Source organism: Littorina saxatilis, linkage group LG1, assembly GCF_037325665.1.
Source record: "Littorina saxatilis isolate snail1 linkage group LG1, US_GU_Lsax_2.0, whole genome shotgun sequence".
Lineage (NCBI taxonomy): Eukaryota > Metazoa > Mollusca > Gastropoda > Littorinimorpha > Littorinidae > Littorina > Littorina saxatilis.
The window spans coordinates 44,008,916-44,036,820 of record NC_090245.1 but is presented as its reverse complement, the minus strand read 5'-3'; the positions used below and the strand labels follow the sequence as shown (position 1 = coordinate 44,036,820).

The 27,905-nt window shown below is 44.3% G+C and overlaps 1 protein-coding gene across 1 annotated transcript in view; it reads right to left on the bottom strand.

Annotated features, from left to right (window-relative positions):
• Positions 1-27,905, bottom strand: part of LOC138970795 (uncharacterized) — a 102,625-nt gene that overhangs the window by 23,680 nt on the left and 51,040 nt on the right. Inside the window, exons 50-67 of the mRNA XM_070343333.1 lie at positions 27,880-27,905; positions 27,252-27,369; positions 26,312-26,571; positions 25,070-25,184; positions 24,205-24,389; positions 22,575-22,689; positions 21,883-22,073; positions 19,659-19,773; positions 18,645-19,060; positions 16,959-17,073; positions 15,948-16,225; positions 14,456-14,567; positions 11,892-12,027; positions 11,069-11,186; positions 9,307-9,415; positions 7,586-7,941; positions 6,694-6,808; positions 573-729 (exon numbers count right to left, since the gene is read on the bottom strand). The exon at positions 27,880-27,905 is cut by the window's right edge and continues 252 nt beyond it. Coding sequence (XP_070199434.1) covers positions 573-729; positions 6,694-6,808; positions 7,586-7,941; positions 9,307-9,415; positions 11,069-11,186; positions 11,892-12,027; positions 14,456-14,567; positions 15,948-16,225; positions 16,959-17,073; positions 18,645-19,060; positions 19,659-19,773; positions 21,883-22,073; positions 22,575-22,689; positions 24,205-24,389; positions 25,070-25,184; positions 26,312-26,571; positions 27,252-27,369; positions 27,880-27,905 — 3,037 coding nt within the window. The remainder of the gene's footprint in view (positions 1-572; positions 730-6,693; positions 6,809-7,585; positions 7,942-9,306; positions 9,416-11,068; positions 11,187-11,891; positions 12,028-14,455; positions 14,568-15,947; positions 16,226-16,958; positions 17,074-18,644; positions 19,061-19,658; positions 19,774-21,882; positions 22,074-22,574; positions 22,690-24,204; positions 24,390-25,069; positions 25,185-26,311; positions 26,572-27,251; positions 27,370-27,879) is intronic.

The following is a 27,905-nucleotide window of genomic DNA, read 5'->3' as shown; positions in this document are numbered from 1 at the left end:
AGGTCAAAGGTCAACGAAACCATCGTTAAAGTGTAGAGGTCATTGGAGGTCACGACTAAACAAAATATGAGCCCGATCGCTTTGATAGTTTCCGAGAAAAGTCCAACGTTAAGGACGGCCGGCCGGACAGACTAACACTGACCGATTACATAGAGTCACTTTTTCTCAAGTGACTCAAAAACCACACACACACACGAGTAAAGTGTCATTCTAACTGTTATTGTATTGAGAGAGAAATTCAAGTTTTACGCTCTCACGGCAAAGCCATTAGGGGCATGTTCCCGGGTTTTACCCCGACTTTAGATGAGACACACAAGTGTATGCGTGTTTAGGTGGTATCAGCCATCTGCACTTAATATGGCAGAATAACCGAGATCTTGTACGTGCCACTGCGGTGACATGTGGATTGGACATGGATACCGTCTCTAAGTCTGCACATAAAGTTGACCCGTGTCCGTCCCGGCCCGGATATTTTGAACCCGTGACCCTAGGTTTTACTGTATTACAAATCTCATGTCCTATATAGACAGATAGCCACCAATAGTAGTGGTAGTCGTGTGACTCTTACTAACCGTGGCAGGGCCTGGAGGGGTGCCTGTCAGCTGTGGGAGGGGCGGTGTCACTGGGCGGGGGAAAGAGTCAGGCGAGCAGCGCGCCACCCGGCAGCAAGCGTCCTTGGGGTCCTGCTCCATCGTGCAGCCCTTGGGCAGGAAGTACAGGCTGCTGCATCTGTTGCCATGGAAACAGATTTGGTTTAAACAATGTTTTATTCAAGTTTCACATGTTCATGAAATTTTCATGATCATAAAGTGAAACCAACACCAACCTATACGGCTTCTGGTGTTGTCTTAAAAAAAAACCACTTCACATCATAAATAAGAACATGGCAGCTCCTCAAACAATATGCAAGAACAGTCAATCAGTTGAACACAAAATAAGATCCAACAGATTTGAGATGAGATTTCAGGACGCAGACGCAGACGGTTTATTCATTAGGCCATTTCCCTTTAAGAAGGGGTGCGAACAAAAGGTAACATTGCATATAGGGGAAAGGCCCTAATTACCGGACGGGCGCCTAATAACGGACACGGGATATCTCAGAAATAGGAGGTCACAACAAAAATGTTTTTGCGCGAAACGATTCAGTAATATCCCCTTACACTTTGCACCAAACTAACATGGCGACTGAACGCACGCATTCTGCACGGTAAGTGGTTTTCTGTTTTTCGCACTCTCACTGTAATTATAGACATTTGTAAACTAAGTGCAGCAAGAAGTTACGACTTTCTAAGATGAATTGATTGGTTGAAGTAGATAGTACATACACTCTATTAGTAAATACCATGCAATACGACATAGGCCTACTCAATGAACGCATTTTTCAACAGCTGCATTGTAACTCCAACTAGTGGGGTTTTCCAAATACCGTCCACCACGTGCGCCCAAATAACGGATTATGTAATTATGTGTAATATGCAATAAATATGTGTGTGTGTGTGTGTGTGTGTGTGTGTGTGTGTGTGTGTGTGTGTGTGTGTGTGTGTGTGTGTGTGTGTGTGTGTGTGTGTGTGTGTGTGTGTGTAGTTGAACGTGCGGTTAATTCGCTTGACTAAAAATAACGCATAACCCTCTCTCGAGAAAAAGATACATATCTTCATAAAAACTTTGACTGACAAATGTTGCAAAAACCAACATAATAATTAAATATAAAAATACATGAACGTTCACGAAAAAGAAAACGGTTGCAATTGTTAATTAAAACATGGTTTCTGCAACTTTTGTTACTCTATTAAGCAGCGATATTCGTGTCCGGATTTTGGTGACCCCCTGTCCGGATTTAGGCAGTAGGTTTCCCAAAACCGGACAATTTGCCGAAAAATTCAAACCTTAATAACTTTTAAAGTATAACAGATTTTTTCAATTCTTTTCAACATGAAGATAAAGGTAGGTTAGATCTACAATAATCCGTTTTCAAAATTGCGCTATGTTATATACTTTGTGAGAAAAATGGGTTTAACCTTAAGTGTCCGTTAATTGGGGCCTTTCCCCTAATTGCACACCACAGGTAGATGATGAGATTAGAGGACGCAGACGCTTTATTCATTAGGCCATTGCCTCTTATGAAGTTAACTCCGCCTAGGACGGTCCCAAGCCCGGCTGAAAAAGGAGGAGGGTTGGGCGTGGGGCTAGCTACCCCACCCCGTAAAAAAAAACCCACTAGCTACAGAAACGCCAAGAAAACAACCAACGGAAATCTCGGACCTGGGAGAAGATGGACCTCCAGCTGGAAGGAATATGACGCCGGGCGGTGAAAGCCGGAGCAATCCGGAAGCCGTCAGGCCGACGACCATCCTCACAACCAGGACCACCACCACCATAGGTACATGGAACGTACGGACCATGTATGAGACCGGGAAGTCAGCACAAGTGGCCGCAGAGATGAGAAGGTACAACCTCAACATCATGGGAATCAGCGAGGCAAGATGGACTGGTTCCGGGCAGAAACGACTGATTTCCGGCGAGCTACTGCTGTTCTCGGGGCACGAGCAGGAAGACGCAGCACACACCCAGGGCGTGGCCATGATGTTGTCCAAGTCAGCACAGGGAGCCCTACTTGGATGGGAAGCACATGGCCCACGGATTATGACAGCCTCCTTCCGGACTAAGAAAAAGAGGATCAACATGGACGTAATCCAGTGCTACGCCCCGACGAACGACAGCGAGGAGGAAGAGAAGGATGACTTTTACAACAGGCTACTTACCATCATTCAAGACAGACCGAAGAGGAACATCATCATCGTAATGGGAGACTTCAACGCCAAGATTGGAAGTGACAACCGGGGCTACGAGGAGATCATGGGACAGCATGGGTTAGGCGAGATGAACGACAACGGAGAGAGGTTTGCCGACATGTGCGCCACAAGCGACCTGGTCATCGGAGGAAGTGTTTTTCACCACAGAAGGATACACAAGGCAACGTGGGTGTCACCAGACCTGCGGACGGAAAACCAAATCGACCACGTGTGCATCGGGAGGAAGTTTCGCCGCTCTCTTCAGGAGGTTCGCGTCAAACGAGGAGCAGACGTTGCTTCAGACCATCATCTCCTTGTGGCAAGATTGAAGCTGAAGCTCAAGAGGAACTGGACAGAGGGCTCCAGCCAACGACAGAGATACAACACCACAGCGCTAAAGGACAACAAGAAGCAGGAAGAATTCAAGATCACGCTCTCCAACAAGTTCCAGGTCCTAGAAGAGCTGCTTGAAGAGGAGACCATAGAACAACAGTGGCAAAGAGCGAAAGAAGCAGTCACGTCAACGTGCCAAGAAGTATTGGGCTCCAAAACTCACAACCACAAAGAATGGATATCGGCGGAGACATTAAAGAACATTGAAGCAAGGAGAGAAAAGAAGACTGCACTGAACAATAGCAAAACAAGAGCAGCGAAAGCAAAAGCGAATGAGGAATATGCAGAAGCTAACAGAAGCGTCAAGCACAGCATCAAGACAGACAAGAAGAACTACATAGAGATGCTGGCGACAGAAGCAGAAGAAGCAGCTTATCACGGCAACACCAGGGACCTGTACTCGACCATCAAGAAAATATCAGGGAAGTTTGCCAAGCCAGAGAGACCCGTCAAAGACAGAAACGGAAGAGCGATACCCGACGAGGAAGGACAGAAGAACAGATGGGTCGAGCATTTCCAGGAGCTACTCAACAGACCGGCTCCTGCAAACCCACAGGACTTACCACCAGCGGCAAGCGACCTGCCAATCGAGTGCTGCGCACCGACCAAGGAGGAGATCAGCAGCGCCATCAAGCAGTTGAAGAACGGCAAGTCTGCGGGACCTGACAGCATCCCGGCAGAGGCGCTGAAGACCGATGTGGAGACCAGTGTGGAGATCCTCTACCCACTCTTCTGCAAGATATGGGAAGAAGAAGAGGTACCAGCAGAATGGAAGGAAGGCTACCTCGTCAAACTCCCCAAGAAAGGTGACCTCAGTTCCTGCGCCAACTACAGAGGAATAACGCTGCTGTCCATCCCAGGGAAAGTGTTCAACCGCATCATACTGAACCGAATGAAGGAGGCAGTGGACCCGCATCTCCGTGATCAACAAGCCGGCTTCCGCAAGGAAAGGTCGTGCACAGACCAGATTGCAACTCTGCGCATCATCCTGGAGCAGTCCTTGGAGTGGAACTCGCCTCTCTACGTGAACTTTCTTGATTACGAGAAGGCGTTCGACAGCGTGGACAGGCAGACCCTCTGGAAGCTACTGAGACACTACGGAGTGCCGGAGAAGATAACAAACATCATCAAGAAATCATACGAAAAGATGACCTGCAGGATAGTGCATGGCCGACAACTCACCGACGCCTTTGAAGTACGAACCGGAGTGAGGCAAGGCTGCCTGCTCTCACCTTTCCTGTTCCTGTTAGCGATCGACTGGGTCATGAAGACGTCGACTGACCAGAAACGAAATGGCATCCAGTGGACACTTTGGACACAGCTGGACGACCTTGATTTTGCTGATGATCTGGCTCTTCTCTCTCACACCCAACAACAGATGCAGGAAAAGACCGGCATTGTTGCGGACAACTCAGCTAGCCTGGGCCTCCACATCAACAGAGGGAAGAGCAAGGTGTTCAAGACAAATGCACCTAACAACACACCCATCACAGTCGAAGGCAGTGCGCTGGAAGAGGTGGACAGCTTCACCTATCTCGGCAGCATCTTGGACAAGCAGGGAGGAACGGACGCAGACGTCAAAACCCGCATCGGCAAGGCCAGAGCAGCATTCCATCAGCTGAAGAAGATCTGGGGATCCAGCGAAGTCAGTATCACTACAAAGATCAGGGTTTTCAATACCATCGTGAAGCCGATCCTACTATACGGAGCCGAGACCTGGAGAACCACCGTCACCACCATGAAGAAAATCCAGGTCTTCATCAATACCTGCCTCAGGAAGATCCTCAAGATTCGCTGGCCAGAAAAAATCAGCAACGAAGACCTGTGGCTGAGAACCAGACAGCAGCCCGTCGAGGAGAACATCCTACAGAGACGCTGGCGGTGGATAGGCCACACCCTTCGCAAACCTGCTTCAAACATCACAAGGCAAGCCCTCACGTGGAACCCTCAAGGCAAGAGAAAGAGAGGGCGACCCAGGAACACATGGCGCCGAGATTTGGACGCAAAGCACATGGGAAAGACGTGGGGAATGCTGGAAAGACTCGCCCAAAACAGAGATGCATGGAGGGAGCTGATTGGCGGCCTATACCCCAGACGGGGTCACAGGCGTAGGTAGGTAGCTCTTATGAAGTTGTGTGAATAAAGGGTTACTATATAATTTCCCACAACAGGTAGATGATAATATTAGAGGACGCACTGAGACGCAGACGGTGTATTCATTAGGCCATTGCCCTTATGCAGTGGTGTAAGCAAAGAGTAACATTGCACTCCACAGGTAGATTTGTTTGTTTGTTTGTTTGTTTAACGCCCAGCCGACCACGAAGGGCCATATCAGGGCGGTGCTGCTTTGACATTTAACGTGCGCCACACACAAGACAGAAGTCGCAGCACAGGCTTCATGTCTCACCCAGTCACATTATTCTGACACCGGACCAACCAGTCCTAGCACTAACCCCATAATGCCAGACGCCAGGCGGAGCAGCCACTAGATTGCCAATTTTAAAGTCTTAGGAATGACCCGGCCGGGGTTCGAACCCACGACCTCCCGATCAGGGGGCGGACGCCTTACCACTAGGCCAACCGTGCCGGTCCCACAGGTAGATGATGAGATTAGAGGACGCATTAGGCCATTGCCTCTCATGACGTTGTGTGAATAAAGGGTATTAGGCCATTGCCCTTCTGCAGTGGTGTAAGCAAAGAATAACATTGCACTCCACGGGTAGATGATGAGATTAGAGGAGAGGACAGGAGAGAAGAAGAGAGGAAACTGAAACTCAACTTAATTACAAAAGGATACAGGTTTAAGACAAAGCCTAATTTTTCAACAAATTAATGTCCTTTATATAACATCTAGAGAGATGGAAGCACACTACATTTAGACAAGGCTTTCGTATTGTCTAATGTAAATCAACGAAAAACAAAAACAAACAACAACAAGTCAAGCAAGAGTAGAGGAGAGAAGAGGAGAAGAATTTGTGTAACAATAACAATAACAGTAACAATAACAGCACTTTATTGTCCATTAAAATATTACATAAAAATGGAAAATGTTCTTCGGCACACCCTGCCTGCCTGTAAACGATTATAACAACAATTGTATTGGACAACACACATAAAACATAAAACATAGGTTCACGTATGCAATAACAAGCACGCCTATCATATTTTCAATAACACTGACCTAAAGTGCTGTCCGTGTCATCTTTAAATTCAATAAATGTACAGATAAAATCTAAATAAGGTCAAACGTCTTTAAGACTATCACAATCAAATATAATATTGCACTATGTAAATTTACCCTCTCCTAAGTGTAAGTATACAGCAGTATGTCCTTGGCGTAACCTCACCTTTTCTCCACCTGGAAAAATATCTCTGCAATGGCAAAGGTTTCGGCGATTTGGTGGAAGTTTCGGTGTTTTTGTGTGTGTTTGTTTTTGTTGTTCCGATTGTCAATGCAAACCTTTATGAGGGCACTAGTATTCAATCTTTTTGGTACACTAGCACTTACCTTTCAGTACACCTGTATGTCCCCTTGATGGCGTCGATACACTCGCACCGATACTGGCAGCCGTCTTCCCAGTTTGCTCCTTGCTTGTAAGTGGCACCCTTGTAGACGCACACATCTGAAAACCATGGACATTACTGTCAGCGTTTTTGTACTGGTAAAAGCGGTAATACCATTAGAAAGAGGAATGGGTTTAAGTTTCTTTCTTTATTTTGTGTTTAACGTCGTTTTCAACCACGAAGGTTATATCGCGACGGGGAAAGGGGGCAGATGGGATAGAGCCACTTACTTGTCAATTGTTTCTTGTTCACAAAAGCACCAATCAAAAACTTGCTCCAGGGGCTTGCAACGTAGTACAATGTATTACCTTACTGGGAGAATGCAAGTTTCCAGTACAAAGGACTTAACACTTCTCACACACCGCCTGACTAAAATCTTTACAAAAATTGACTATATTCCATACAAGAAACACTTAACAAGGGTAAAAAGAGAAACAGAATCCGTTAGTCGCCTCTTACGACATGCTGGGGAGCATCGGGTAAATTCTTCCCCCTAACCCGCGGGGGAAAATGGGTTTAAGGTACACGGAAGGAAAAGATAGCTTGTAATATGGTACGAACTACACGTACATTTATGTCAAGAGAAAAAGAAGAAGAAAGGATTAACAAACAAAAAAGCAGAAAAAAAACATATAAAAGAAAGAACCAAGACAGATGAAGCTGCTAACAAAATGTTTTTTGAGGTCAGAAAGCCCCTTCGGTTTCATTTTAGTACTAAAGTAAAAGAGGTTGAAGAGAAAAAAGCCATTCTTCGCCATCATAATATGAGCGTAAAGAAAAACGATACAATGATCGTCAATTTATTATACACCGTAAAAGAAATCCATCATACTCACTACTGTATCCAGTCATGCTGGGGTAGTTGCCCTGAATGGGAGGTCGTTGCCCCATGAACACTCCAGGAGAGGCAGTGGGCACGAGAATGGGTGCCCGCGTGCCCGAAATGCCCGGTCCGTGCCCGGGGCTGACGTTGGGGTTGGATCCGGTATAGCCGGTTCCGGGCCCAGGAGTAACAGCAGATCCGGTAAAACCTGATCCTGTGCCTGGACTGACGTTGGGGTTGGATCCGGTGATGCCTGTTCCTGGCATCGGCGTGACGTAGTTTGGGTTACAGTCGGGCACCAGGCAGCAAGGGTCGGCTGGGTTGGCGCGCAGCATGCAGGCAGGACCCAGGTTGGGGAAGCTCTGGCACCTAGCGAGAGATGGTCGTGAGAGTGTAGTTTACAAGAAGAAGAACAACAAGAGCAAGAACAAGAACAAGAAGACGAGAAGAAGAACAACAAGTCGCGTAAGGCGAAAATACAACATTTAGTCAAGTAGCTGTCGAACTCACAGAATGAAACTGAACGCAATGCAACGCAGCAAGACCGTATACTCGTAGCATCGTCAGTCCACCGCTCACGGCATAGGCAGTGAAATTGACAAGAAGAGCGGGGTAGTAGTTGCGCTGGGAAGGATAGCACGCTTTTCTGTACCTCTCTTCGTTTTAACTTTCTGAGCGTGTTTTTAATCCAAACATATCATATCTATATGTTTTTGGAATCAGGAACCGACAAGGAATAAGATGAAAGTGTTTTTAAATTGATTTCGACAATTTAATTTTGATAATAAGTTTTATATATTTAATTTTCAGAGCTTGTTGTTAATCCAAATATAACATATTTATATGTTTTTGGAATCAGCAAATGATGGAGAATAAGATGAACGTAAATTTGGATCGTTTTATAAAAAAATGTTTTTTTACAATTTTCAGATTTTTAATGACCAAAGTCATTAATTAATTTTTAAGCCACCACGCTGAAATGCAATACCGAAGTCCGGGCTTCGTCAAACATTACTTGACCAAAATTTCAACCAATTTGGTTGAAAAATGAGGGCGTGACAGTGCCGCCTCAACTTTCACGAAAAGCCGGATATGACGCCATCAAAGACATTTATCAAAAAAATGAAACAAACATCTGAGGATATCATACCCAGGAACTCTCATGTCAAATTTCATAAAGATCGGTCCAATAGTTTGGTCTGAATCGCTCTACACGCACACACACACACACACACATACACCACGACCCTCGTCTCGATTCCCCCCTCGATGTTAAAACATTTAGTCATAACTTGACTAAATGTAAAAAGAAGAAGAACAAGAAGAAGAAAGAAGCACATTGACAAGAAACATTATTTTATTGTGTAGGGACACGGTGCAATGAAAGAATAAAGAAAATTCATGGCTTCTTTTCACATTCTACAGAAAAAAAAGTCAGAAGAAGAAGCGGAGCGAGGAAGAAGGAAATGTTAAAGGATGACAAAATGATGAAGTCTTCGTATGTGTGTGTGTGTGTGTGTGTGTGTGTGTGTGTGTGTGTGTGTGTGTGTGTGTGTGTGTGTGTGTGTGTGTGTGTTTCTGAAAGAGAGACAGAGACAGAGACAGAGAGACAGACAAAAGAGACACAAACACACATACAGACATAAAGGCAGAGACAGAGAAACAAAACGTTATCAGACAGAAAGACTGTGAAAAGATAGCCAATAAGAAAAAGACAAAAGAAGTCAACCCTACCTCTCCCTGCATGTGTACAGACCGTTGACATCGCACACACAGGTCTTGTCACAGCCCACTTGCCACTGTTGTCCCTGGCGGTACATGACACCCTGGTACACGCACACATCTGTCAGACAAAAGCACACATTTGCATACATCTGTCGGACAAAAGCACACATTTAAAGCCACGGCCACTCAGTGTGGTCTGTCAAAACGCACACACCTGACAAGAACAAGCTTCTATGATGATTAAAAGGTACCATCCTTGTCGGCAAATGACACCCTGGTACACGCACCCATCTGTCGGACAAAAGCACAGGTTTACAGCCAACTTACACTGCCACACTGTGTGACCCTCAAGAACGTCCTTTCATGACCAGAACAAGTTTCTATGATGATTAAAAGGTACCATCCTTGTCGGTACATGACACCTTGTACACGCACCAGGGCCGGACTAGGCGAAGAGGAGGGGGGGGGTTGCCAGTGGTGGCCCAGGGGGATGTCCCCCCTGGCGGCAGGGGCGGATCAGTTCATTTTATGACTGTTTTTTTTCAAAAGTATATTGTGAAGATATGGGTGTGAAGGCGCGAAGCGCCGAGCCAACGGCGCAAAGCGCCGAGCCAACGGCGCAAAGCGCCGAGCCGACGGCGCGAAGCGCCTAGCTTGCTAGGGGGGTCCGGGGGCATGCCCCCCCGGAAAATTTTGAAAAAAAGGATGCAAAATGGTGCAATCTGGTGCATTCTGAGGATGATCATTACCAGTTTCAGGCAGCAGATTTTGTCACTGATTAATACCCCAAAAATTGAAACTCAATGTAAAATAAAGAAATGCATACCTTATTCAATATTTTTATTTTTTGGCTGGGGGGGGGGGGGGGTCCGGAAACCCTAGAACCCACCCCACCCCCCCCTCGTTGTGGGGGTCAGGGGGCGAAGCCCCCTGAAGCTGACGGGTAGGTCATATTCTGAGATAGGAAAATGGTCGCTCCTTGCATGAAACGGCATAAAATAAGCAATAATAAAAAAAAATTAAATAAGTAAGGTACATGTTTAGGCTAGGGGGGGGTTTGCGCAACCCCCATAACCCCCCCGGTAGTCCGGCCCTGCGCACACATCTGTAGGACAAAAGCACAGGTTTACAGCCACCCGACACGGCCACTCTGTGTGACCCTCAAGAACTGCCCTTTTATGACCAGAACAATCTTACATTATTATTTAAAGGTACCATCATTGGCGGTGGTTAACACCCTGGTACACACACACACACACACACAAACACGCACACACACACACACACACACACACACACACACACACACACACACACACACACACACACACACAGCTGGGTTATTCTCTAGAGTTGTGTACCAGTGACACCATTTTATGAAGGTAATGTTTCCCTATTTAACTGAGACATTGTAACAATACATTAACATTTCATTAAAAAATACTGGTTCCATATATTATATTCTTGGCATGCAGAGAAAGAATTAGAAATACTTTCACATTTGGTTTGTCTACGTTCAGTTAATTACAAGCATTTCAAAGTACATCACTCGCGTAACATATAGAAATCAGAGGACGTGACATGGATTTGAATACTAACAATTCAAAATGTGTACAATGTTTTTTGTTGAATGTCTGTATCATTATCTAACTAGAGTATAAATGAAAAAAAGTAAAGAGAATATATTCTAGTTGCCATTAAGTATGTTCAAATCATTTAAAAGACTGAATGCTACCCAGCTCTTGTGGATGTAGTGTACAGTGTTAACTACCTGAATTGCCTCCAGTGTGAGATGTGGGGAAGGGGTTTGTTGTTGGTCGCTGGTCGCCGTGCACAGTCACAAAGCCAGGGATGATGTACATGGGAGTTGTCGATCCAGCAACGGGTGTCTGAAATGTTTACCCTTATGTTAGTTAACGACAAGACAAAACACTCAAACAATTCATCTTCACTTGATGGACTCTTAACTTCCAACAGCCGACCGTTAAAGATTTCTAACATTGTTCTTATTTCCAGCAACGTGATACACATAATTATTGTCCAAATACTTGCGCGACAAGAACTGGATCTACTCTTGCAGACTGATTTTTTCTAAGGGCTGTTTAAACTTTACAGCCGGAAGCAGATGTCCTTTTTTGATTTGGGTGTTGAAATTCGGCATACAAAGAGTAAAGTCATCAACAAAAACACCAGAAATTCTTACGATAATGCTATTTTGGGGTGTTGGGGTGGTGTCGTGTTATAAGGGCTAAGATTTCTTTGATAAATAATTGCCTATTTGTAAAAAAAAAAATAAAAAAAAAATAAAAACTTACGAGACAAGTCAGCGAGTCTGAATTCTTTTCGGATAAACGTCTGTTTATAGCCGAAGAGACCAGGGTGGGGATAAGCCGCGAGGTCTGACTGGTTGAATTTACACCGAATCTCAAATCCCAGTTTTGGCTTCGTCTACCTCGGCCCAGGTCACTGTTTGCCTCTCTGTCCCAAAGGACCACAACTCATCCACAGACAATTAAAAACCCAGACAGTTATTTCTTAACGTCGTGTAATGCGATGAGTGGACGCAAGCCACACAGTACCAGGATTCGTGTTACCTGCGTAGGCTTGGGCGTAGGGATTCCGTGGGGGAATGGGTTGGGCCCGAAGTCGCAGTAGGGCACCTGGCAGCACGCGTCTTGAGGGTCCTGGATCAGCACACAGCCCTTGGGCACGCTGGGCACACGGGCACACCTGAAGCAAGGCCATGTAAAAGGCGTGTCACACGGACAGCGTTTACCAGAAATTACCGGTGTTTTACCGGTTTTATTCACAAAACGCAGTTTAGGAAAAATTTCAAAAATTGATTCACGGTTTGACTCTCATGCATATATATATATATATATATATATATATATATAGCTCATATGTTTCAAAACTGTCAACAATAGACGATGTTCGGAAATAATAAATGAAGTAATAATGGGTTTTGGAAGAGCTGCTTTCCCTTGTTTCCATATTGTTTTGTATCGCCAGTATGTAGAGAATATTTATAAATCACCATATTTGATTTGTATAGAAACGACGTTGAATAACCTTGGCCTAAAGGCACAGTAAGCCTCCCGTAAACCATCACAGAGCTCCCCGAGCGTCTAAATACAGTACAAGCATACTTCCATTTGAACGCTCACCGAACGGGAACATCCTGGCTGCTTTCTGTCGAGCATGAGACATTTTCCAAGAATTTATTTTCGTGGACTTGGTCCTCTACAACAATGGCGCCTCGTTTTGGTGCTAGACCTAACTTTTAAAATCTAAATAATAAATTGACAGCTTGTTACACAAACATTCTTTAATCATAAAAGAATTCGTTTTTCATCAAGACAAGATCAGAACAATTCGAAGTTGTGAAAGTTTAAAAAAAGAAAAGCCCGGAAGCAGGGTCACGCAAGGGTCGTGGCAGACGACGGTTTTATCAGTGCAAATCGCCGTTCCTCTCAACAGTCAAAAGCCATCGCTAGAGTTCTTGTGAACCACAGCCGTTGTTTCGTGCATAAAAAACGTGCTTTTGTAGATAAGCTCACGTCGAGTCGCATTCAAATGACTAACTATGACGACTGCATTGTGAAAAGGGAAAACTGGATCACACGGGTTCACGATGGCTCAGGGGTAAGATAAACCACGCAAAAATAAATTCTTTGAAAATTGTTCGCTCTTTACGGAGGGCACCTAGGATGTTCTCAATTGGTGAGTGTTTAAATGAAAGGGTGTTTGTACTGTGTGTAAAAGCCTGACCGTATCTGTGATGGTTTACGGGAGGCTTACTCTGCCTTTAAGTGGAATGTGGATAAACCAGTGGAGGCTGAGTTGTTCTAACCACTGGTTCAAACTAAAAACATTACAATGTTTGAAAGACCAATATGTGCAGATGTGGTTTTCCGATTTAAATTCCAGTGAGATGTTTTATAATTATCGGCTTTACAAACAGACATTTATGTTCGAAAATTATTTAAGAGTATTACCACACAATTTGGGAATAATATTTTTGCGCTTTAGAGCGCTAAACCACAAGCTGCCAATTCAGACAGGAAGATTTATAAATATAATACAGAAGGAAAGAGTGTGTACAAAGTGCAATAATGGCGATATTGGTGACGAATTCCACTGTGTGTTTAACTGCAGCTTCTTTAACGAATTAAGAAAAAAATGTATCCCACTCAAGTATCGAAAAAATCCAAATGTAATAAAATTTCAACTTTTATTTTCAACAACAAATAAAAAAAATATTGTTAAATTTAATTTACTTAATAAAAGGTATTTCAAAAGAATTTTAAACAGGTGTTGATAGGGAAAAAAATAAAAATGAAAAAAATTCAAATAATGATTTAGACAGCTGATGGTAGGGTTCTTTATTCCCACGTAATGTTACGTAGGAATGAACGAGAACGATTATTTTGGAGATTTGATTTCCACATTGTAAAACCATTTATTTTATATTTTATTTTTTTCAACGGAACTAGTTTATGTGTATATATTGATGGAACAACCTGCATTCCTCTCTTTATTACACCCCCGGTATAGGGGTGTGTATAGGATTCGGTCGATGTGTTTGTTTGTTTGTTTGTGTTCGCATATAGATCTCAAGAATGAACGGACCGATCGTCACCAAACTTGGTGAACAGATTCTATACATTCCTGAGACGGTCCTTACAAAAATTGGGACCAGTCAAGCACACGGTTAGGGAGTTATTGGTGGATTAAGATTCTACAAGGACTTATAGAGGGACATATTAATGGTCAAAGGGAAATAACCTTCTCAGTTGGTGGCAGTGAGAATGGTAAGGACGGGGGTGTTTTTCCTACCTCGGAGGAATTTCTTGTTGTTCTTGTATTTGTTTGTATTTTTGTATTTTTTTTTTATGTACCCCCATGGGGTTTCTAGAAAGAAAAAAAAATTGACTTGACTTGACATAGAAAAACTGAGACAAGCCTACAATGTTACGTGTAGCTTGCCTCGCTGTTTCTATGGACACGCACGGAAAAAAAAGGGAGAACAGCTTCCAAAAACCCGACAGAGTAATTTCCAGAATTCGTCAATTGTTTTTCAGGTTCGGGGCTGCTAGGGTTTTCAGTTTCAGGTTTAAACATAATGCACCTAGTACTTGTTTCTGGGAACACTCACTTCTCGGAACACTTGTACTGTCCGGTCTGTTCGCTGAGACACACACAGCTGTAGTCACAGCCGTCATCCCAGTGCTCGTTCTCCTGGTATGTGCGTCCCTTGTACATACAGCCTGAAGACAACAGCAACACAAATATTGAAACACATAATGATCAGAGTCTTTGTCAGGAGTCTGCACACTTCACAATTTTCTACGATTATTACTAGATCATTTTGGTTAATTCGCAAAAGACAAAAGTTTTATAAATTAGGTCCATTGAGGTAAAGTGTACGTGTGTGTATATGTTCTGCGCGAACTTAGAATCCGGTTTCATTCTAGAATGGACCGGGTCCAGGTTGGAATTCTAACCCTGCGCAAGTACAGGGGTGCCATTCTAGAATGAAACCCTTGAATAAAGGGGGCCGTAATGTTTGTAGGTAAGACAGAGTTGTCTTCCCTTGAATTATCTCCACCTGCACCTTCCCTTTGATAAAATGGGGCTGATTTGTCTACCCCTGAAAAAATCCTTTGGCGATCTTGCGATGTCATGTCATGTCAAGAAAGTTGACACTCCTGAGTACGCAATAAACAAAGGCAGACCATAGCTAGGGGGACTACCAGGGCGGTAATGTTTGCAGGGCAGTTGTTTTTGTGATGAGAGCCGGTTGCGGCCGCTTGCAATGACAGCGCTGTCTCCCTCTCGGAAATGTCCGGTTTTTTGACAATTTTTTTGACAGACAGACAGACAGACGGTCAGACCGACTAACCGACAGACAGACCAACAGAAGGACAGAGTGAGTTATAGAGCTGTTGTCACAGGTTTAAAAAAAAGTTGACATTATATCTTCACAATTCAGAAGACCAACTTCATGTATATAATTATATGAATAAGATTAAAAGTTACAAGCGAGATCGGCAAAACACTGTCAGTCCGGAAATTTCCGTTCGTAGCGATCAGTGCTGAGTGTCTCTCAAAATCGTAATCACTTTCAGAACATCACAATCCCAATTCACGATGTCTTTGAGTAAAGTGTAAAAAACACGAAGAAAAAACCCAACCAAACACACAAAAACAAACAGAAAATCCACATTTGTGGCTTTGGCTGTGTGATAGTCTAACTGAAATGACTATTCCAACTTGGACCCAAATTCCAACCTTGCGCACGGCCGATTCTAGAATGGACCAGCAACAAGGGTTTCATTCTAGAATGGCACCCCTGTACTTGCGCAGGGTTAGAATTCCAACCTGGACCCGGTCCATTCTAGAATGAAACCGGATTCTAAGTTCGCGCAGAACATATACATTAGCTGGGTACCGGGTGCGGACATCATAACCACATATCTTATACGGAGGCAGACACGAAGGTAGGTATCCACGAACACAAACACATTCACAACTGACAACACCCTGCCCCACTCCACTTCATCAACCCCCACCCACCTTCTTTAACCCCCCCCCCCCACCCCCACACACACACACACATACAAAGGAACCAAGCAAGAAGACCTTACCCGTTCTGGGAGTAGGAGCCTTCGTGCCACCAAGGGGCGGAGTCAAAGTGTGTCCATCAGGGCCGAGGGGCGGGGCCTGCGTGATGGGCATCTGGGGGCCGGGGGTGGGGAAGTTGGTGATGACGGCAGTGGGCTGAGGTGGTCGGATGATGGTGGGGCCGGCGGGGGTGGTACCACCCGGGGGAAGGAGGGGGCACTCGGGCATCTTGCAACAGGTGGGGTCCTTGGGGTCGGCCACCATGATGCAAGAGTTGTCCACGTTCTTGTAGTCGCCACACCTGTGGGAGAAACACAGTCAATGGGAAATTTCAAAAACAAATAAACTGCCAACGTTCCAAAATTCAGAAAAAAACCCAAGAAAGGTTTGTTCTTGAAACGTTTAATTTCGCTTGTGCTTTCCCTGCAAACGGCTGTACATTTTTTCAAATAAGTTTTGTTTGATTAGTGTTTGTCTGTGCACTTAAAAGATCGCTGGGTCGATATATTTGTGAACGTACCGTTTTGTTTTGTCAATAATGAAATGTTCCAACAACATACCTTTCTTGTTTTTTGATTCACAGTCACCAGAGTTTTCACATTACATATAATCAAGAATAAGAACACATACTTTATTACTGTACAGACACGCTTTCGAAAAGGCAGACGATACGAACTATCCACAGAGACATGACAGGCAGACATACACACGGACAGACAGACACTCATGTTACACACACCTGAGAAAGCATAACTGAAAACAGACAACAAACCAGCCTTAAACTGAAATAAAATCAACGACTAGAACATCTGATTGTTTCTGCGTTGTTTTTTCCTCCTCTCCAAACCTATTCTAACACCAACAAATGTTACATCAATGAAAACATGTTTATTGAGCATAGATATCAAACCATCCCAGTAATAATGTTACATGATCTAACTTTCTACCTTGCTCTTACCGACACCAAAGTAAGTGAAGAAAACAAGAGAATATGACAGAGCAGTACGTAGATCTATGTTAAAAGCAAAGCTGACCTTTCCTGACATCTGTAGAAGCCTGTGTTGGCGTCCTCACAGGTACAGACAGCGTTGCAGCCATCATACCACATCTGTTTCTCCCTGTAGTACTGGTTCTTGTACAGACACATGCCTGTCACACACATTCTGCAATTAACATACAAAGTCTTCCAGTGATACTTTAGCTAATTTAACTACTTTGGTTTTCAGATCACGACATATAAATTTGTCATCATTTTCACGAGTTTTCATTCACAAGCACTTGGGAAATAAATCTCATGTTCCCCAGGCAATAAATCCCCGGTTACCATAGTTGCAGGAAGCAGGTTATACATGGATAATCAAAAACAAACCCAATAGAAACGCTCGGGGATTCTTCGGCTCTTTTCATTGGTGTTTCCCCATACCTAAACAGACGACACGACACTGCTTTGCAAAGTTCCAAAAACGAACTGGCAAACTGGCAAAAGTAAACAAAAAACAAAACTACTTCATGAAAGGTCATACATTCATCATACATACAAAACAAATGAAACCTAGCGATATGTTTTGTCTTCTTACAGAGTCATGGAGTGCGTGTATCTGTGTTTCGATACACAGACGTTCTGAGAAACACGAACGCCAAGTTCAAGTAAAACGACCCCGGACACACACATTTTGACCCGTGCACAAGACGTTGCATCGATAAACGAAGCACAAATAAGGAACAATAATAAAAGCAAAGAAAATAGCAACAAGATATGAAAACATCTAACAAAGCCGAGCAAGCAGAAGGACAGGTCTAATGAAAAACAAAGAGGCACTGAGTCGGAAACAAGATCGCGATTCTTTCCTTCGCTGCACGACGCAAATCTTCTGTGACCTTTGACCAAACGTAGCTTCCACATTCGATCACTCAGCTTAATATTTACAACAGAAAGCCGAGGGGGTGGAATACATGAACCTACAGAACTGTGCATCCTCAAACCTGACATATTCATCCCAACATTTAATGAACTCAAAAACACAGAAAGTTGCTTTCACACGCCAGCTTTGATTGCCAGTGGTTATCAAAGCGGGACTCGTGTGGTTATCAGAACGGAACCCGTGTTTCAAAGCATGGCTCCCTGGGTTGATTGTGCACTTATTTTCTCACTACCAAAATGATGACAAAAACGATGTTTGGTGGTTTGTTGACAGACCAATTGTCGGTCCGAGGGGGGCATATCGACTTTTGTTTCCCTTGGTCAATAAATATGAAACAAAAGACGATATGCTCCCCCTCGGACCGACAAAAAAGCTGGTCTGTCAACAACCCATCAAACATCTTATAATGTCCGGCTGTTCTCAAAATAACGTGCAACAAATCCACAATTAAAGATTGATTATTGAAGTTAAAAGCTGATGCATTCAAACGTCTACAGCAAATCAGTGACATTTTCATCCTAGTAATTTTTGCCCATTTTTGTTCGCGATCGAGCAAACACTCAAAAAGCGTATACATATTTTGTAGAACATAGGATCTTCTTACTCAACCAATCAACACAATTCACTTCCATGTTCCCCTTTTTTCCACTTTCCTTGTTTGTGCGTTTGGTTTTAATTGATTTCCTCCTTTTATTTCTTTAGTTTTCAGCCAATATCAAGAATGCTTTACATGGTATGGCGGCAAGAACAAATCTTGTGGAGATACTTACAGTGCAGGCATGTCTGTTAGAAACTCACCAGGTTTAGGCTGAGGCACCTGCGTAGCAAAAGGATTAGGAGCATGGGTATATCCAAGGGGCGGAGCCACGGTGGGCGGACCGGTGTAACGTGGTGGAGTTTTAGTAGGCATTCCAGTATACGGGAACGGCGATTTGGTTAGGGGCGGGGCTTGTGTTGGTGGTCCTGTGTAACGGGGCGGGGCTTGGGTGGGCGGTCCTGTATAACGGGGCGGGGCTTGCGTGAGGGGCGGGGCTTGGGTGGGCTGTCCTGTATAACGAGGCGGGGCTTGGGTGGGCGGTCCTGTATAACGGGGAGGGGCTTGCGTTAGGGGCGGGGTTTGGGTGGCAGCGGGGCAGCTCAGCACTTGACAGCACAGGTCCGCAGGGTCGGGCACTTGATGACACGTCGGAGGAGGATTGGGCACGCGGGCACATCTGTGTCACACAAAAAGTTCTGGCTAAAGAGTTTCACGTAAAAAATCGCCTGTGGAGTGGAACTAGTAGTCTCAACAAGATCTTTACTATATACATGTAACTGTTTTGCACAGCCGCAGTCACACAAACACACACACACACACACACACACACACACACACACACACACACACGCGTACGAACGAACGCGCGCACGCACGAACGCACACGCACGCACGCATGTACACACGCACGCACACACACACACATACACACAAACACACATATACACACACACACACACACACACACACACACACACACACACACACACACACACACACACACACACACACACTCGCAGGGCCTGCTGAGCATATGCTAAAGAAATACATATATTTCATTTTGTGATTAGTGATACACATACAATCATACCACCCACCGAATGGAAGCAGTATTTTTCCTATGTAAACTTTGGTTTGTCCATTTTGCTTCAATATGTTTTTGTGTGTGTGGTGTGAAACCAAAGTGAATAAAACACGCTTTAACCAAACTATGATATTCCACCTGACCAAAACTGACATCAGCAAAAGGTGAAGCTTATCAAAGTCCGACTCACCTTTCCGTGCACCTGTAGTGACCAGTGCTGGCATCCTCACACACACAGGTGTAGGAGCAGCCATCGTCCCACTGTTGCCCCTGCTGATAATCCGTGCCTCGGTACACGCACACTCCTGTAACCAACAAACTCCGATCAGGTGCCACCCAATCGCTAAGTGTAGCTTTTAACAAACTTTATTGTGTTTGTCCTACAATGTGATATTAAACCATTTCTTCTCACGTGTGTATATGATGTAAATGAGGTCAGGCCAAATTACAGTCTGGTAGGGACCTACTTTTCCTCTGCTCACGATGACAAAGTCACCGAGACGAACTCCATTCTCTAAACACTTTTGCGTTTGCTGTTTCCCTTGGAAGAGTGTTAAGAACTTACACATAATGGAAGGGCGCTGGTTCTGAGCGACGCTTAGTTTTCGAGATAGGTGTGACCACATGACGTCATTTATACTTTCGTCATCGAAGATCTTTCGTATTTCAATCAGTGTCATTTCCCACTTCTGTGTTCTGCGGTCGTTTTGACTGATTTGACAAGTTGAGAAAACCAATGACATTTTATTTTTGCGAAGCAACTGAATATGACAAGAAAAGAAAGCGTGCAGAAGTATGTTTTGGTCCTGCCAGACTTTATGACCAACGATTTCTCCCTTGGAAGAAAATGAATATGCCTGCTTTTCGTCTGCTTTGAAGGTAGGGAGATTTTACAGCGCACACGGTAAATTGCAAGTCGTAATGGACAAGAACAGTGTTGTTATTCTTCTTTCTCCGAAGTACCGTAGATTTGTTCTTGGCCATATTTTTGAGCTGTGCATTGTTATATTATGGGGAAAACACGTTTGAACGCAAATTCGCAAAGAAATGTTGATTATTTGCTCCGGAACTGCAACATCGATTTGCCATAACAAAAAATTCTGGCTCAATATGCGGAGTCTGGTAGTGTCATATTTATTAAATGGATTTGGAAGAATTGCTCATAATTTACATAGCACTCCGGCCCTGTTCTTTTTTTCGTCACACCCAAAACCGTTATTTGTTTTGGGTGACGCAGCATTAACAGTAATAACGCTTTGATTCCTATTGCGGCGTCTTTTTACATTTAGTCAAGTTTTGACTAAATGTTTTAACATAGAGGGGGAATCGAGACGAGGGTCGTGGTGTATGTGTGTATGTGTGTGTGTGTATGTGTGTGTGTGTGTGTGTGTGTGTGTGTGTGTGTTTGGGTGTGCGTGTGTGCGTCTGTGTGTGTGTGTAGAGCGATTCAGACTAAACTACTGGACCGATCTTTATGAAATTTGACATGAGAGTTCCTGGGAATGATATCCCCGGACATTTTTTTCTTTTTTTCGATAAATGTCTTTGATGACGTCATATCCGGCTTTTTGTAAAAGTTGAGGCGGCACTGTCACACCCTCATTTTTCAATCAAATTGATTGAAATTTTGGCCAAGCAATCTTCGACGAAGGCTGGACTTCGGTATTGCATTTCAGTTTGGTGGCTTAAAAATTAATTAATGACTTTGGTCATTAAAAATCTGAAAATTGTAAAAAAACAACAATTTTTTATGAAACGATCCAAATTTACGTTCATCTTATTTTTCATCATTTTCTGATTCCAAAAACATATAAATATGTTATATTTGGATTAAAAACAAGCTCTGAAAATTAAAAATATAAAAATTATGATTAAAATTAAATTTCCGAAATCGTTTCAAAAACTATTTCATCTTATTTCTTGTCGGTTCCTGATTCCAAAAACATATAGATATGATATGTTTGGATTAAAAACACGCTCAGAAAGTTAAAACGAAGAGAGGTACAGTAAAGCGTGCTATGAAGCACAGCGCAACCGCTGCCGCGCCAAACAGGCTCGTCACTTTCACTGCCTTTTGCACTAGCGGCGGACTACGTTCAGTTTCATTCTGTGAGTTCCACAGCTTGACTAAATGTAGTAATTTCGCCTTACGCGACTTGTTGTTTGTTGTTTTTGACGTCAGAGATTTGATAAGCCTTTGGAAGAGATCGAGGTTCCAGCAGAAGCGTCTTCAATTTGAACACTTGGACTCCGGGAAGCTTGAGGCAAAAGGCACGCAAGTACAGAATGTAGGATGCACAATAACACTGCATGGCGCTTGACGTGATTGCAACGTTCTTCATAGCACTAATGATCTAAAATACAAACAGTAACGTCAAACGACGATTCACATTATCACGACCAGCTAGACTCACTGGCTTGAGGCCGAAGAGGGTTGGGCATCTGGGGTGGTAGAGAGTTGCCCTCTTTGGTGCCGGGCACGCCCGTGATGACCTTGATGGGGTTGTTGGTGTTGGGGTTCTGACACTGCGGGATCTGGCAGCACGAGTCCTGGGGGTCCGTCACCATGCGACATCCGGCCTGCGTGTTGGGGTACTTGGAGCACCTGAGCATGGTCAGAGATGCAGAGAGAGTTAAAAACACATTCGAAACCGCACGGTCTTTAGTTAAAGAAGTTTAAGTACAGCTTTGCCTAACTTTTACCGGGAAGGACTATTGTCAACACAGGTGAGAGATTAGATGCTACACTACACAATCCTTACACCTGTCCCCCTTATCTCAGGGGTGAGGTTTGGCGAGTGAAGCGAGTTGGGCGAGGAAGTAGTGTTTCTTGGGGAATTATTGCCGGATGGATGGCATGGATTTGGCAAGAGTACGGCGAGTATGCTTTGGCGGTGCTCGCTACGCGAACAAAATGGCAGATACACAGCTGTACATAGCTGTTTACCTTCGAATGCAGACGACCTTTTCGGTATCAACTGATCGTTTTTAAGTCTTGCCTAGCTAGCCCCTAAATCGTTTCAATATACATCCTCGCTGTCTTGCAAATGGAGATGCTAGCCGCAAGCAACTCTTGACTCCAAGATACGGGCGACTGGATTCTCACCTGTCGTCACAGTTGATTCGTCCCGTCATGCCGTCCTCACAGCGACACACCTTGTCACAGCCATCGGTCCACGTCTGACCCTGTCTGTAGGGCACGCCCTGGTACACGCACACCGCTGAAACACAACACTGTCATTTCACTCCATATCATTTTACTTTATAATCCCATTGCTGGGAAATTCGAATCAGCCACCCACACTTATGGCCAAATGGCCAAGGTCTTTTACGTGCCACTGTGGTGACATTCAGATCGGTTCCTCCCAGTGGAAATATTTTAGCAGCAACAAAAGTCGCGCCACCCAGGTGTATGTGTGAGTTCAGGTGTAATCGGCCACCTGCACTTATGGCAGAATGGCCGAGGTCTTTTGCGTGCCACTGTGGTAACGTTCGGATCGGTTCCTCCCAGTGGAAATATTTTAGCAGCAACAAGACCAACTTGCTGATTGATAATGTTGCATGATCCCCATGTTCTGACAGATGAGACTTACGAGAGGTTCACCGGGATGTATTGTAAAGAAACCACATGTTATTTCCTCTTTGCAAAATAAGGGTAACGATGAAATCAACATTCAAGCCAGAACGGAAAGGCAAGCGAACGTTTTATCCAGCATCACCAAGAACCAACACAGTCACACAGACATACAGAACAAGAAATTCCTCCGAGGTAGGAAAAACACCCCCGTCCTTACCAGAAGTCAGAAGTCAGAAGTCAGAAGAGAGAAAGTCAGAAGTCAGAAGTCAGAAGTCAGAAGTCAAAAGTCAAAAGTCAAAAGTCAGAAGTCAGAAGTCAGAAGTCAGAAGTCAAAAGTCAAAAGTCAGAAGTCAAAAGTCAAAAGTCAAAAGTCAAAAGTCAAAAGTCAAAAGTCAGAAGTCAGAAGTCAGAAGTCAAAAGTCAAAAGTCAGAAGTCAGAAGTCAGAAGTCAGAAGTCAAAAGTCAGAAGTCAGAAGTCAGAATGTAAACACAGGGTCCATTGCGAAAGGGTACGTCGAGGTAGGAAAAACACCCCCGTTGGTCAAAGGGAAATAACCATTCTCACTGCCACCAACTGATAAGGTTATTTCCCTTTGACCATTAATATGTCACTCTTAATCTTAATCCACCAATAACTCCCTAACCGTGTGTTTGACTGGTCCCAATTTTTGTAAGGACCGTCTCAGGAATGTATAGAACCTGTTCACCAAGTTTGGTGACGATCGGTCCGTTCATTCTTGAGATCTATATGCGAACACAAACACACAAACACACAAACACACAAACAAACAAACAAACAAACACATCCAGTGAAACCTATACACACCCCTATACCGGGGGTGTAAAAAAGGCTGACACACAGTGACACATTCCAGAATTAGCCCCGTGGAAGCGACCTCAAACACATACTGAAAGAAGACCGGACATTGAAGATTCGTTCAGCAAGTGCGAAGGTGAACCTCACACGGGGCTTAAATCCGGATACATTCAAACCTGCCTATAGCGACCACCTCTCAAAATCGACCACCTGCTCACAGACGAGTTTCCCTTCAAGACCATTCACCTTTCCAGAGCGAGCACCTTTCTATGACGACCGCTTTGGGTCGGTCCAATTAGGTGGTGGTTATAGACAGGTTCGACTGTACTAGCAAACACTTACCTGTGTTTGGCACCTGGTTGGGGTTAGGTGTGGGGTTCTGGCCAGGTGTGCCGGGCCCTGGGGTCTGGTTGGGGTTGAGTGAGGGGGCGGCGGTGGGGGAGCAGTTGGGGACCTCGCAACAGGGGTCATTGGGGTCACGCTCCATTCTACATCCGGGCGCTACCAATGGTGGGTACTTGTTGCATCTGTGGGAAAGGAGATTGAATCACAAGAGTTTTTATCAAAGCACCGGTCGATCGAAGTATCCTAATCCTTTATCCTTATACTCTAGTATTACTTTAATTCAAGATTGAATAATAACAATGATGAAAGCAACAGCATGTATATGCAAAATCATATTGATACATTCCTTCACTGTCGTAAACACATCGGAGCAAATGGTACAAGATATGCAGACTACTTTTATTTGAGTAGATAATTGTGAAGCTTCTCAGTTGAACCTCTGTGGGTCTTGTTTTCTCTGCCTAGCGTATTACAAAAAGCGTCAAACCGATATGCTAAATACGTCCCGAAAAGCATTCCTATTCAGAATAGACAAACCGGCAAACAGACAGACACTAAAACAGAGAGACGGGCAGACAAACAGACAGGCACGCAAACAGACAGACAGACAGACAGACAGACAGACAGACAGACAGACAGACAGACAGACAGACATGTTGAAAGAAACGCTAACCTGTCTGAACAATGCTTGAACTTGCAAGCCACGCACGCACGCACGCACACACACACACACACACACACACACACACACACACACACACGCTCGGACACACACACACACGCACGCACACACACCCACACCCCCCCCACACACACACACACCTGAACGCGCCAGATTCCTGAGCATGAAAGAAAGACTAACCTGTCTGTGCACTTGTACTGGCCAGTCATCCCATCCACACACGCACACTCGTAGTCACAGCCGTCCCTCCATCTCTGCCCTGTCTTGTAGTCCTGTCCCTTGTACACGCACACCGCTGCGCACACAATAACACATATATGTGAAGACTTGGGCGAGAGAGTGACTAAATGTCGTTTTTACTTTAACGTTTTGTTTTTACTATAATTAAACGTTCCAATAACCTACAATTCTTGTTTTTTGATTCTGAAATTTGAACAAGCAATAAACATCCAGACGAAAAATGGATGTGAATACCGACTTTAAATCTTGTTGGATATGTTCAGAAAACAGAACATATCACCAAGCTGATAACTTAATACAACGAATAGCTGTTCAGCGAAAGGTGTATTGTGTGTGACACACTCTTCAAAGACATAAGACTAGAGGATAAGTTTGCCTTCACATAAAACACGTACGACACATCAAGTAACTCTTTTTGTCTTCTTCAGTTCCATTTGACAAGCATATTAATTTTAATCAAGAGTTGAGAAGATCAGGAAGAAAACTCCCTACCATGACAAAAATATAGCGAAAATCTGGTTTTGTAACAACGAAACGAAAACTGATGTTATTGTTTATAGTTCATGAGCGATTTGTAGAGGCAGAGGAATATGACTATACACTGTCCTGCCATTCTACACTCTAAACTGAAGTGTTCTACTTTTGAACAGAGTTTTTGTAACCAGTTGTGAATACTGTGGTGGAATCTCTCTCTCTCTATATATATATATACGACTTGTGTGTGTGTGTGTGTGTGTGTGTGTGTGTGTGTGTGTGTGTGTGTGTGTGTGTGTGTGTGTGTGTGTGTGTGTGTGTGTGTGTGTGTGTGTGTGTGTGTGTGTGTGTGTGTGTGTGTGTGTGTGTGTGTTCGCCAGTAACAGTGTGAGGGTCACCTTAGTCACAGGCTTATAACTCAAACAGTTTTCGCTCTTTTCTAAAACGGTTTTCACCACTGGATAGAGCATAAAAATCTCTTTATGAAAATGTACAAATATGAACATCATGCAAAGGTGACATGCGACTCATTCCGTGGTGGAGGGTCACAATTTGTTTCAAAAAGTGTGTCCTAAAGTGGAACACTTAAGTTTACAGTGTACTGAGAAAACCCTGACACATCTCACCTCCATAGTTTACAATTTGTTACAAAAAGTGTTCAAAAGTGGAACACTTCAGTTTACAGTGTAAAACCCTGACATATCTCACCTCTGGGTGTAGGGGCCTTAGTGGTGCCCGGGAAAGGCGACAGCGTCTGTCCCACAGGAGGTGTCACAGGGTGCCCGGGCACAGGAGTCACCCGAGGCTTGGGCGTGGGCGGTTGCCCGTTGCCCGTGATGGTTCCCTTGTGCCCGGTTGGCACCTGAGGGTTCTGGGGGTTGGGGCACTGCGGGATGGTGCAGCAGGCAGGGTCGGAGGGGTCGGGCACGACAAGGCACGTGGGGTCACTGCCTGGGTAGTCTGGGCACCTGGGGGTGGTAGGAGGTAAAAAGTCAAATATCTGGTATAAAAAGTGTTTTATTCACCAGTTAATTGTATAAGACATAAATGATCCTATTTAAATCCAAGAACAAGCTCTAAGCGTATAGTCGTGACACTAACAATCAAGTATCTTATTAATTTGGTTAGTCGGCTTGCGAGTGGAAGTCAGGTGGATTGGCACCTTTGTTTTTAGCCTCTTTCATTCTATGTCTTACCTACCCCCCCCCCCCCCTCTCTCTCTCTTTTCCTCTTGCTCTTACCACTGTGTGCATTATAACAGGCACAGGAATAAATTGCATGCGTGCGCGCCTGTTTCTTTGCATCACCAGGGTACCATCTTCTACAAGCTCATTTAAATCTTCCCATTTATTTTGCTAACCATTGATACATGCACACGTTGAAAGTTATAATACGTGGAATACCAGTCCTGACCACCCCCCCCCCCCCCCCCGCACCCCACCTATGTCCCCTCATCCTTCCTTCTGCGAACGACAGAAAACCTATAATTCTTGAAAAACGCAATGTGTGACTCATTTTGTTATTTGAGATTCCTTTGTGGTGTCAGTTTTCAATTTTTCTCTTTGTCGTATGGCATTCTGCGACTGTTGCAAATGTTTGATTTCCATGTACCTTACAAGTGATCTTTTGCAAGAAGATACGGCCTTACCTCTGCCGGCACCTGTAGAAGCCAGTCGTGCCATCCTCACAGACACAGATCTGTTTGCAGTCGTCGTACCATTGCTGACCCTGTGTGTAAGTTCTTCCGTTCATCACGCACCCAGTGGCTGCCAGAAAAAAAGAAACCTGTACATTGCAACTCCCCATTTAAGCTCCCCCGATGCAAGACTTCCTCGCCTTTTAAGACTTAACTAACGTAGGAATTTCTGTTCATAACCGCTGTAAATAATACCTCAATTTTAAGACTTCTTCGTTTTGAAGACGTGATTTTTCTCTCTCAGACTTTTGGTGGTCTTAAAAAAAGGCAGGGGGGGGGGGGGGGGGGGGGCGGGGGGGATTTTCTCTCAGACTTTTGGTGGTCTTAAAAAAAAAAGGGGGGGGGGGGTCCACGGCATGTAGCCAGAAACTGTATAGTACAGATTGTACACTAATATACAGTCGTTGATGTAGCTACAATATATCCTGGCGTGCCGTATACCACAGTCTGGACTCGTTCATTATGAGCTGGCGCTTCTTAAAACTGCAGTAAGTTAGTGAAAGTGGACCATTTTATTATTCTCAAACTCTTGTATTCTCAAACTCATGTATTCTCAAAATCATATTTTCTCAAAACTCACGTTGTGCGGGTGTGGGGACGACAACA